This window comes from Symphodus melops, assembly GCF_947650265.1.
Source record: "Symphodus melops genome assembly, chromosome: 12".
Taxonomy (NCBI): Eukaryota; Metazoa; Chordata; class Actinopteri; order Labriformes; family Labridae; genus Symphodus; species Symphodus melops.
In genome coordinates this window covers 22,862,651-22,876,098 of record NC_136702.1, presented here as the reverse complement: position 1 = coordinate 22,876,098, position 13,448 = coordinate 22,862,651, and the positions used below count along the sequence as shown (strand labels likewise).

The following is a 13,448-nucleotide window of genomic DNA, read 5'->3' as shown; positions in this document are numbered from 1 at the left end:
AGAGCATGCAAACTACTCACAGAGAGACTCCTGTCAGACAGGGATTCAAACCAGTAACCTCCTCACTTTTATAACTGAACCATCATTCACACTATGTGTTATAAATCAAATAAAGTATTCATTGATTTGAACCTTTTCTCTCCTGTTTTAAGCTGTAAAAACATGGACTGTCTCATGTTCTTGTAATGACAGAAGTCACAGCTGGGAAACAAATAGCTTTAAAAGTACATCAACACTCGAGTGCTGAACATTTAATGCAGGTTAGTGTTAAAGACAGCATGCACATAAAGACAGTAGAGTGGTATGATACAGACACGACTGAGAAGGCAATTACATTATTATATTTTATTCAATCACATGAAATGTAACACTAGTCTTGTAACTTGAACAAATACAGATTGTGCTTAAAAACATAGTGTGGTATTTTAAGCTACTTTCTTTCACTTGATTGTTCAGTTAGATGGAGGCAGTATTTAAGGTTTTTGTGGGTTATACAGGTTTGAAAGAGGCAAATGAGTGAACAGTATGTTAAAGTTAAAGCAGATTAATCTAAAAATAACAAAAACAAAATGTGGCTTATAAGAAAAACCTCGGTATTAAACAGCCTCTCTTTTCTTCCGTTCATCTTTTGAATGAATAGTCAAACATTGCTCAGGACGTGCGAGCTGCGTCCTCTGTGGCTCAGGCGCGACACTCGGCCCACTGTTTCACATCAGACCGCTGTCCAGTGTAAGATCAGACCAAACGCCCTGGTAAGAGAAGCAGTGGTCAGGTCCTGCAATCCTCCGAGGACGAGCTGGAAGAGAGAGACAACATGAGAAAAAGGAAATCCTCAGTTTAATGTATAATATGTTGGTGAAAACAGGGAAATACCTATTAAAAGACATAAAATCTTCATTAATGATTATATATGCAAAATAAGAAACATTAATATATAATTTTGTGAGAAACGTGATCTTTATGCCTTCTTTTATTGAGCCTGTCTGTCTCCTCCTAACCACCATAACAAGCAGCCTGTTTTGTAGTCTGTGTCAGGTTTTGTCAAGTTATAACACCATTTATTAATAAGCGTCATTAAATGTACAACATGATCAACTTGTGATTATTGGATTGGTAGTGTGTGTGTAAACTCATGCTGAATATTTGGCATTTTTAAGCAGCGTGATGCTTGGTTAATATTATATTACACCACTGCTGATTGTTTGTGTTCACGTTTCTGTCAGTCTCTTAAATCAGACAGAAGTTAAATCAGAGCTTACTTTAGTTTTATCCTGATATCTAGAGAAATATTCTACCTCATTATACAGTATTATAAATATCAGCCTGCATGGTGACATGTTAATCTCTGTATATCACACTCTTTACACAGACTGTAAACATGTACACTTACTTTTTTTAAAACCTTACCAGACCTATTTCTTATTTACTGAAACATAACTATAAAGTCAATGAACGGCATCTATGAGCTGATTTTAATTACCATGTTTTTTATTTTAAATACAATTCCACTCACAAAAACGATATAACAATATCAAGAAACATATGTCAGTTCTTATGTTTGCTCATATTAAAAAGTAAAATAAATAGATAAATCATACCTGATAACTAACCTAGCTTAGCCTGCTAATATGTTAGCTCGCTCGATAGCGCTTTAAGCAATGACACATAAATCAAACTTTATTACTTACTGTAAAAACTGCAAAGCTCCCTTAGAGTCCACAGGTCCGTGACATTAGTTTACTGCAGAAAAAACAGCTTTCACCAGCTCAAAAAAGACGAAAAAACTGAACAGAAAAGCTCCGTGGAGTCTCGGCTTCACTTCACGACGTAACTGCTTATTTACCAAGAGCGATACGCAAGATCCGCGGCTGTCAATCATCGCCATGTGTGACGTAAAATCCCGTTTTTTAACCTCAAATAACTTATTTAAAACAAACTTCACAGAAAAATGAGCACTTGAACACCATGTAGGGTGATAATATCTAATGATCACAGCAGAGTTTGGGTCTGGAAAAAAATTATGTGACGAGTATTTTAACTTAACAGTTTGACCCAAGTCCCGTCTGTTATCATTGAGGAGGCGGGGCTTATGACCTATACTGCAGCCAGTCAGTAGGGGGCGATCTAAAAAAAAAAGCTTCACTTCACAGGGGACCTTGTCCCGTCCATTATTTTTACAGTCTATGCACTCGACACGTTCTCGCTGGTGCATTCACTGACTCTCCACATAATCGGAATTATGAACACATTATCAACTACTGACTTTACAACATGAACCGTTACAATACGAAGCCTAGCCGACGGTGTCTGTAACACGGCTGATGAAAAAGATGACCGTAATATATTTCACAAGAAAAAGTCCATCCATTCACTGCCTCAGAATGACTTCATTACTCACTTCCTCAGTCTCTGTTGTCGCTGTCAGTGTCATCTTAACGTGCAGCAGCTCTGTTAGCTTCTTTGACAGCCAGGTCGATCGCCTTTAACTTGAAAGCTGCATCATATGTATTTCTCCGTGTGTTTTCCATCATGAGGGTGCGTGCATGAAGCGCAAAATGACTGATATTAAGATCCGACGTGACGAAGTCAAATGTTTTTGCGGCAGAAGCTCATTGTCCCCCATAAAAAATCCATGCATTAGCCGCACCGGAGTAGAAGCCGCAGTGCTCGAAGTGTGAGAAAAAAGTAGCGGCTTATAGTCCGGAATTTACGGTAAGCAGAACAGAAAGTCTTGGAGGTATGACTAATGTTTTAAACATTTACTTTTTGGTGCATTTGATGCCTTTATTGTAGAGATAGGAAAGTGGATCAGACAGAGAGAGTGGGGAATGACATGCAGGAAAAGAGCCACAGCTTTGATTCACACCCGGGCTGCTCACAAAGAGGACCAAAGCCTCCGCACACATGGGGCCAACACACTGAAGCACCAGGCTACAGGCGCCCCATTAAAGATCAAATTTAAGTTCAAACATTGGTCTCATGTCGACACCATAAACGTGCTGTTTGTTGAAGGAAAGCTTTGAGAGAGAGAGAGAGGGTAAAAGTAAGATCTGAAAAAATGTATTCAATGAATGCTGGAGGATTATTGTCAGATTGTCAGAACATAAAGTCTGAGATACTGAGAATAAAGTCGACATATTAAAGGAATAGGGTTCTTGTATTTTAAGAATAAAATCTTTAAAAATAAATTAAAACTTCATTATGATTCAATATGACTCAAGGTCCACTGGTGGCCTAGTGGTTAAGATGCGAGCTCCATGTGCGGAGGCTGGTCACAGCGACTGTGGGTTCAAATCTGACTTCAGTCCTTTGCTGCATGTCGTCTCTCTCTCCTCCCAATATGTTCTGTCTAAAAGAGGAAAAAGGCCTAAAATATAAAATAAATATATATATGACTTTCTGGCTTTGTAATCTTAAAGGTGGGATGACCTAACATTCCCATTTAAAGCGGCATGAGTGTCTGAATTCCCCGTCTGAGTCGAACGTTGCAGTCAGGAGGCCGGCCTGCCCGTCTATCAGCAGGATGTGATTTGGGGGTAGAAGTATGTATTTATTTAATACCCAGGGGGCAAAATCTGAGCGCCGTCGTGTCCTAATTCACTCCAACATCAATGCCGGAGGCTGAACTGTGCCTTGATTATACCAATTTAGCCTCCCACCCACCCAAAGGAAGACGTGTAATTACCTTGTTTACACAGCAGCGCTGCACCTCGCCGAGCCGTCCACCAGTAAACACACTCACTCTTGTTTTTCTTCTGCATTCAAGTCGTTATCATTTGAGTAGTGCTTAAAATGTCCGACTGTTTCTGTGACGCTGATGTACAGAAACATTGCTCTCACAGCAAGTGAGCATATTAAGAGGCTGTCTGTTAGACTCTAATATGAATTGGATGTGTAGGGTACTGTACATAATCATTACAGCGGAGCTAAATGTGTAGATGATGCAGGTAAACATGCTCAGGATGCAAACAAATCAAAAATAGCTCTAAAGACGTTGAAGGACATGTCTGACGCGCTGCATTTGTTTCTGTTAGAGTTCAATTTACAGCAACTTGCAGACAAATGTTGCAAATACGAACGAGACGTTTTCATCACTCGTCAAAAAAACATTGATGTGAAATTAAAGGAAAAAAGTGTTTGTTAACATATTTGCTGTATTTTAAAGTTCTCTTCATTCACCAAGATGAGACTTAATGTTCAACACTTCAGCTGTTGGCTCATTTCTGTGAGAAGAGATGATTCACCTTTCGACCTGTCAGGGTGCCGGTTGTGTAGCAGGACGTGTGCACGCCCCATGAGCGGAGGCTGTCGTCTTCATAGTGGGTGGCCTGGGTTTGAATCTGACGTGCAGCTTATTTCCTGGATGTCATTCCCTTTTCTCTATCAATAAAGAGATAATCTAGGGGAAGAAGGATAAGGACAGTCTGTTAGTGGTTGCAGGCGATGTTGAAGAGGTGAGTTTTTAGGGATTTCTTAAAGGTAGAGAGCGAGGGGGAGTCTCTGATGTGAGTCCAAGAAGACCGGAGGGGCAATGGAGAAGGCCCTGTCCCCCCAGGACTGATGGTTAGTCCTGCAGGGGTCTTTAGCTTAGCATAAAGACTGCTTGTCTCCTTATTCATACTGAATTGTTGTTCGTCCTGCACCCATGTGAGGCGTGAAACAGCCTCCTATTGAGAGAATGCAGCGACTATCACCTGTAAAGCTGACGTGTCTGGACAGATATGGTCAACAGGAAGTTCTCCGTGTCGATCTGTTTGGTGTAAACCTTGAGACTTCAGTTTACAGAGACTCCTTCAAAATGTGCAAATAAATAAGTTAGAAATAAGTTCAGCTTGGAGCTTCCTGGCGTTTGTCCCCGTTGCTGTGATGTTGAAAACTTGTTTTAGAGATTGAAGTCGATTATTTTGCAGTGTTGTTATCTTGACAGTAAGTCAAATGTGCAAGATATTATTTTATGATATGAATCTGTTATGCTCACTATGCAGTGTAAAGGCCCAGTGATAAGAGTTGAACATTACTGTAGAGATAGTTGTGTGCCATCACGGGATGATGATACAGCACAGTATACGCCTCTGGGAGTGACGGCCAACTTCTCAGTGCTTAACATGTCGCCAGCAGATAGAAATAAAAAACTTCCTTCTCTGTGTGCTGCATTGTTTACAGACGGACGAGTAGCCTCACTCTGCACGTATGAAGTGTGAAGTCTGTAGTTAAGAGCAGCCTGTTTGTGGGATCGTCGGTGGCGTAGTGGCAGGGCGCGCGATCCCATGTATTGAGGCTCAGTCCTCGCGCGCGGGCGGCCCGGGTTCGCGTCCGGCCTGTGGCCCATTTCCCGCATGTCTCTCCCCACTCTCTCTCCCCCTTTCCGACTCTATCCACTGTCCTCCCTCTATAATAAAGGCATAAAAGGCCCAAAAATAAATCTTAAAAAAAAAAAAAAAAAAAAGAGCAGCCTGTTTGTCTAGTATCTATGAATTAATGTTCATTTCCACCAGTGATGTTTGAAGCCTCAGTAAGCAGATATGTTCAGAAAAACAACGTTAAACTTTGATGCATGAGACAGCACACAGTGTTCTTTAAGTAAAGAACTTTATTTCTTTTTTATACACTGCAACAAGTCAAACCTTAATCATGGGTTAAACATTTCATTTTATGGTCTAACAAACAAACATTCAAGGTCTGTAATATCAGTAATATTGTCTGATGCAACAAGCAGTTTTTACTTTAGTTTATTGAATGAAGATATTAGATTCATGATTATATTAGATAAGTGATTCAGGAGGCAACTTTTCCTGTTTACATCTCGGTATAAGATGTTTATCTGGACTTGTCAGACGCTTTTGGCTTATATTAAAGGAAGGAAGAATGTGCAAACTTTTTGATCCAGTAGATGTCACTCTTGAGCGCCAGCATGAAACCAAAACAAACTGCTGTTTGGCCACGCCTCCACTCTCCTGACACCTCCGCTCTCCTGAAACCTCCGCTCTCCTGAAACCTCCTGAAACCTCCGCTCTCCTGAAACCTCCTGAAACCTCCGCTCTCCTGAAACCTCCTGAAACCTCCGCTCTCCTGAAACCTCCTGACACCTCCGCTCTCCTGAAACCTCCGCTCTCCTGAAACCTCCGCTCTCCTGAAACCTCCTGAAACCTCCGCTCTCCTGAAACCTCCGCTCTCCTGAAACCTCCGCTCTCAGCGGCGTCCGAAAGGCGTTATGAATTAGAACGCACCATCATGAAGCACCATTAAGTGCAAGTGGAGAGAAAATTGTTTTTAGCGCCATTCACAATTGCCAGTCTTCTTCATTGTTGGGTTAGCAGGCTATTGTTAGCGCACTGGTATACTGGTAGTTTCATATTGCACATGAATGAAATGAGCTTGATCTAAACACACGTGATATCCAAATAAGCAGCGAGAAAGTTCTTCTTTTCTCTCGTCCTTGACCAAAACAGCTTTATACACAAGGCCACCCCGTCTATGTAAACATGATGTAAACATGATGTAAACATGATGTGAACACGGCGCTGACAACAACACAGCTGACAGGAGTCACACCTTCTCATCGTAGACAGTCAGGGCTCAGAGAGCCATAAACAGCAGATAAAGTTGCACCTTTAAGTGTAACTGGATGTGATGACAGCAAACAATCAAAACTCAAACAGTGAAGGCTGTGCTGAAATATATTTTTTACCTTTACTTGATTACACTTATACTTAATCAAATACATTCATGTGACAGTATGCCGTCTTTTATACATCATCGAGTAAAGACGAGCATTCGCACATTTTAATGTTTTAGCTGCCCAAGTTCTTCGAAGCTGACTTCATGTTGATCCTTGTTAGAGACAATCGTTTTATTTTCTAAATACCCGTTTATTCACCCGTTAAACCTTTTATATCTCCAACTCTTTTGTGAGAGGAGTCTTTTATTTACGGACTGAAATGCCTGATTGAACGAGCACAAACCGTCCGCTGTTTCTGATAAATGAACACACTGGTGAGATCTCCCTTTGTCACTGTGTGCTGAGAAGAAGGGGAACTGTTCAGTGTCAGTGGGCTCTTAATATAATGCATTCAGGGGCGTGTCCAGAGGAGTGGCCAAGGGTGATATGGGCCACCCTTGAAATCTGATTGGCCATCCCAAAAATGATTATGCGCCCCTCGGATGGTCCTGATTTCAAACTTGTGGAATCGTTCTTCTGACTTCAGTGTGTTCTCGTGTTCTCAGTTCAGCGTTGATGCCACGAAGAAGATGTGTGAATGTCTCTGTTACAAGTTATAGTTCAGCAACATTTCATCAAAACATAGTTTGCCCCCCATGTGACGACGATTCTGACGTCAAGTCGGCAAATTGTCGAGTTGTCGTGCAGACTTCAAGAGGCGTTCATGTGCTTCAGATGTCAGTGTCCGACACCACATGAAGGCACATTCAAACTGTGATTGGCTCTTAGCGTGGTCGGACCATTTTTGGGACAAGAATGAAGAAGACATGATTGTTGAAGTTAAAAGGGGTAGATAACTGATGTTAACGTGTGTGTGTGTGTGTGTGTGTGTGTGTGTGTGTGCACATTAGTTTCATGTCCACATCACACTTTTAGTCCCATGCATAGATGGGAAGCAGATTCAAATGTACCCTGATGATGTAAAATGATAAAAAACCTACAGACTGAGATTACGTCTTATTTATTTTTACAGAAAGAACCGTGTTCCCACCACCGAAATCAAACTTCCTGTTCATGGGACACGTGTCCCCATAAACACCCGATCATACCACCTGAACAGTTAACAGGACCTGACCCTTTATCACCATCAATCAGCATGCAAACCACACTATTACACTATTATTGAGATCAGCTGTTTAAGTGATGAGACTCTTTATGTTTTCACAGCAACAAATACAAACATATGAGGTCTTATTAAAAAAAGAAAGAAAACAGGGACATTTTTGAGTCCGGATTTCACACTTGCACATGAATCTTTAGAACATTTGAAGTAAGACTAGTCAGTTATTGCGTCTGAGAAACTGGAAGGAAGGTCACATGACTCATTGAAACGTACCACGTGTTACTCAGCAGACTCAACCGGCTGCATTAATGTATAACACGGCTGCAGGCTGCAGCTCCTCTCTTCTCTGTCTCTATCACAGTGTGGCTGCAATAAGAACAGACACACACGAACAGAGAAACGTTTTGCGTGACGCAGATGATCAATGAAAAAAAGGAAACGGCAGATAAGGAAACTGAAACAAGAGCTCCATCTGCTGGCCAAACCGAGAAACAGGGTTGTGCTTAAATAGGAGTCAGCTCTGAAAAATGCATCTTGTGATTTTGTTACTCTCAGGTTTCTAACAGCTCGAGGCCAAGATGATGCTAACGTTTAGTAAAGCTTCCAAAAGGAGCAAAGAGACACGACCACTTTAATCCATTATGGATGCATTCAGGTCCATGTTTTATATTTCAAATGTAAGGCTATATTTCTTATTTCATTTTTCTTTTTATATTGCATTTTACATTTTTATTGGAGGCTATTCCTCTTGGCTCACGGGTTCCCGGAGTGATGGTTGGATGATTTTGTTGAGCCTTGTCAGCAGAATTAGAAACAAAAATACCAAAATCATTTATGTAGGAGCCATAGATGTAAGTTGGAGTTTGTGTGTTTGGTTTAATGGTTTGTTTACTTATTTGTTTGTTGTTTGCGATCATATTGTTTGTGGTGGTGGGTGTGTTTACCGGAAATCATTGTGGTGATTGCTGAGACTGTATGGGCAGCACTCACCTGTTCACCTGGTTGATTGTCTCTGATGGAGAGAGGGGGGGGGGCGTGGGAGTGAAACACCACTGAGCTGCTCTGCACAAGTTGATTTTACGCAGTCATGCTGTCTTGTCTGGGTTTTTGTTGTTGTTGTTGTTGGGAAGAACAAATGACTAAAGGCATATTGATGGAGAGTCATTCATAACGACAGCACGTCATCGCCTTTTCTCCCGTGTTTAATCCCTCCTGGTACTTTTTTGTGTGTGTGACGACCTGCAAAGGCCGATATAGACGCAATAGTTTATATGTGGGTGTTGACTTGTTACAGTCGTTCCCATTTTTAATTGAAAATATCAACAAAGGAGGACTAGACAGTGAGAGGAATGTGCTGTTTTTAATAAGTAACAAGAATATAACGAGAAAATAAATAATGAAAGTATTTCGAAAAGCCACATGAACATATTTGTTGTGACATAAAGACAAGAAAAGGTTTAAACCTTTAAAGCAGAAGGGACAGGTGGATGATCCCTCAAAGGAAAACTAATAAAAAAAAGTGGCAGAAAACACAACAAGGACTATTCGTGACGTTTTCAGTACATAACAAGAGACACAAAGAACAAGACCGCTACTTTACATTTTTGTTGCTTATTTTGAGTTGATTTCTGGGATTTCTCGATAATGAAGGCTGTCCATGTTGTATACCTGTGATTATCAAGTGTACTAAAGCACACCTCTTCAAACAGTGTCCTTGCCCGAGGAGGACAGAGCACTCATACAGGTCAGACAAACTAGACTTTGGGGGTAAAGCATGCCTGGGCACGGTACGGCCCAAGCATGCCCTGAGTCTCTGTTGTCATGAAAAGTCAAATCTCATCCAATATACAGTATATAACAACGTCCTGTCCCTCATCCTTCACACACATCTAAATATATTAATCATACAAGATCATAAATCTAATCAAGCTTTTCTTCCAAATCAGACCTGAAATAAATGTTACATACAGGAAAAAAATGTGCATGTTGGAACTTATAAAGGATGTTGTGTTATATCTTCAAATCTGTGCTCCATCAAAAACCTTTAAAAGATTCTCAACTGCTCTATAGACATGTAATGTATATTTATATGTCATCTAATAACAGTGGCTGGTGTCCTCCTGATCGATTATAATAGATCAGACACAGCAGATAGTTTGTGAATTAATTAGGAACAAATGGATTGACAAAGTTATGAAAAGTTAGAATGATTGAGTGAAGCTGGAGGTTTTTCATGAAACAAACACTTCTGATCTTTTAAAGATACAAATGGACCGACTCTCAGATTATTTTCACTGTGCTGTGATTTAATATTCGTACATATCTAGATGCACCACTAGATGGCAGTGCTGATCCATGTTTCCTGTCCCTGTTTGTGTGGAGCCTGATACTTGTTTATTTTGATGCAGCAGAAGAAACTGTAACCGCAAAAACACCAAAGTTTCAGTGATATCACAAAATCAACTCAAGTCAGTCTGCTGTTCCTCTTTGAATAACTACGAGTCATCTAACCTTTTTTGACAGCACACATACAGAACTTTTATTATTAACTTTCTGCCGTGATGAATCTCATATGTCTCAGGTTATCAGAAAAGTGTTTGTAGTTCAATAAAAAAAAAAAAACAGATGTCTTTATGACTCAGACATGCTGAGACAAATTGAACAAATGTGCGGACGTTACTCGATTTATTCACAGGTCAAAAAGCATTTCATCTGAGTTTCACTGTTTTACCCGAGCAGTTCTCTGTCAATAGAAGAGGGCGCTATATGGATTACATCATCATAGTGTTCAGCCGTGATGCACGTTCATGCACAGTTACTTTCCAGTTGAGTGAGCATCTTGTTATCCTTAAAGATCTTTTCCAGTGTGTTTGATAACTGCATTTGAGGGGTCAACATAAAATATATCTATCTTTGTAGATAAGAAAGATATTAGCTGATATATTGGTATCAGATTTTTTCTCCCCAATATCGATACTGGTATCTGCCCCAACAATCTTTTATCAGTCAGTCCTAGTTTTTGTTTATTTTTTGGGTATTCCTGGGGCCTCAGTTTAAACCTTGCGTATGTTAAATATTTTTGATGAGCCTTTAAAACTACCTCAGTGAGTCAAGAATAATTGCAATAAAAGCAGTAATGATTCCATTTTAAATAACAAGCCTGCATGTCATCACGCTGAAACAGATCTGATGATTGTGACTCATTTTGCTCAGAACTCCTTTGTATGAAGTGATTTTGTGCAAAACTTTCAACATGAAGCTCAAACTAAAACAGGCGCACACAAAAAACACGACAGATCATTCGGAAATTGACCGAGGACATTATCTGTGCACAGACTGAACCGACATGATCTGTTCTTCATGGAAATTTCCATCAAGTTGAACAAAGCTGAGATTCAACACGTGTGGAGAAAATGAAAGAAAACACGTTTTTTACTTAATAAATGTCAAGTTGAATTATTATTTTCCTCATATTTATTGTGTGTTATGAGAACAAGAGCAGCCGTGACACATTTCCTTTCACGGCTGAGTAATAATCAGACAGGTAAACACCCACAGGACAGGTCAGAAGGTAAAGCACTCATTAAAACATTAACATCACCTGAACGTTTGCTACCAAAACAGCATGAGGGCATCTTAGAATATTTAGAATTTGCAGGTATCTGGTCCCAAAACGACAGCTTACCCAAAGGCTTGTTGAAATGTCAGCAGGAAGGAGCTCGTAACTCACGACCTGTCAGCTGTGGGGAAAAACACAGATGTGGACGTTAATCCAAAAGTACAGTGTGTGAGATGCAGAGAGCAGAGGCGATGTCATGGTTGTTTTTTTTATCACACAATGTAACTGAAAGAAAAAGGGGAGCAAGTAGATGGGAACAGATGTACCGTATTTCTAAAAATCTTCAGTGGGATTACAAAAACATGAGATTAACAACAACTAACTGTGTTTACTCCTGTCCCCTGCAGCTACGCCACCAACGCTGATCCACAATAATAATCCCCAGCTGGAGAACAAACAGCATCTGGGCGAGGAGAGAAAGGAGCGGGAGGAGTCTCAGCAGGGTGGGCGGCAGATGGTTACACTGCAGCAGCACTTCTCCAGGTATAATAGCTTCACCACAACGCAGCCAGGCTGCAGACACAGACAGTCACACACTGTGCCAGAGCCTGACTGACACAGGTTATTAAAATGCAAACACCAAAACAGATTATGGAGAACTTTATCGACCGTGCACATCAAAGTCTGTTTACTTGTCTTGGGGGGGCAACTTTTTTTTTATGTGCCATGAAAAAATATAAATCCTTTGTCGCTCCAGTGGGAGCAGTAAACAGTTATATCATTTTTATTACAACTGTTTAGTTTTTGTTGCTGAAATGTAAAAATCTTGGAGAAGTTTCAAAGAAGTGATCTCTGAAGATGGCTTGCTCGCTCCGCTCGAATGTTCCCATAAAATCAAATGGGTTTTTTTCAACTTTAAATCTTCCACTGATCTTCACTTGGCCAGCTTTTTTTAATTAGTTGACAGCTTAGAATCGCCAAAAAAAAAAAAAAAAAACGAGATTAAAAAAATGTTGATGAAATATCTTTCACAGGGGCGTTTATCAACGTGGCTCCATTTAAACACTTTCCAATATATGTACATAATCTTCTTGCTCGCAAGTAATTAGCACTCTTTCAGGGGAATCATGAACAGCTGAGAACCAAGAGGTAAATGTTTAAATAGCTACAGCCAATCAGAGCAGCTTAAGTGAGACTAGCTACATAAGCTTTATATGTGACCTGTACTTAGACGTGTGATCAGTCAAACCATCCATCAACTCATGGAGTTCCTCAATTATAGAAACAATATTCTCACATGCTTCAGTCAACTCATTGTTGAATGTGAATTAACTCCATCCATCCATCCAGGCCTTATTCATAGTTTAGTTACAGAATAAAAATGTGATGGAGGGGATGGGATGAGATGCAGAGAGAAGGATGAGGACAAACAGACGAACAGATGAAACTGTGTTGCCCTTTTATACTTATTCAATCACTGCTGTGACTTCTGATTTTAGGTTCAAAGTGTTTCAGAAAGTTTTTCTATCACATGAGTTCATATCTTGTTATATTAAAAGCCAGTGGCCTCAACGTTAAATGACCAGAGAGGCACACACACACACACACACACACACACACACACACACACACACACACACACACACACACACATAATGCATGAAAGCACATCCATCAAACACAACAAATGTGATGAACTGCCTCGTGGTGACATTCAACATGTTCATTATGTTAAGAGCGCACTCGTCTTTAAAAGAATAACAATCTGCAGTTTTAGTGGAACTCTTAAACCCTGTACGAAGTGTCAACCTTCTGCAGCATGAGACTAATAATGTGTTGCTACTTTATTGATCTTCAACCCAGCGTGCTATAAAAGGAAATAATAACCGAGCATTAAGTCCAGCCGACTGCCGGGCGGCTGACGGCCCCTCGTGAGCCGAGTTCGATCCCATCTGCATTTGCTCAGCGGCCTGTGAGATTACCCTGATGATTTGTGACTGTGAATTAATTCACTCCTGTCATGTGGAAGATATTTGAACTGCTGCCCAATATTTAGGGAAATTAAAAGTTAAAAGTTTTTTATCTCTCCGTGGTTATAGCACATGATG

The 13,448-nt window shown here is 40.4% G+C and overlaps 1 protein-coding gene across 4 annotated transcripts in view; it reads left to right on the top strand.

Annotated features, from left to right (window-relative positions):
* Window positions 1–13,448, top strand: part of LOC306832248 (nck-associated protein 5-like) — a 72,831-nt gene that overhangs the window by 11,000 nt on the left and 48,383 nt on the right. For all 4 annotated transcript variants that reach the window (XR_013780203.1, XM_079356767.1, XM_079356762.1 and 1 more), the window contains exon 2: window positions 11,748–11,883. Coding sequence is in view for 3 of the 4 variants with exons in the window: in XM_079356767.1 (XP_079212893.1) it covers window positions 11,855–11,883 (29 nt within the window). In the remaining variant the exon portion in view is untranslated. The remainder of the gene's footprint in view (window positions 1–11,747; window positions 11,884–13,448) is intronic.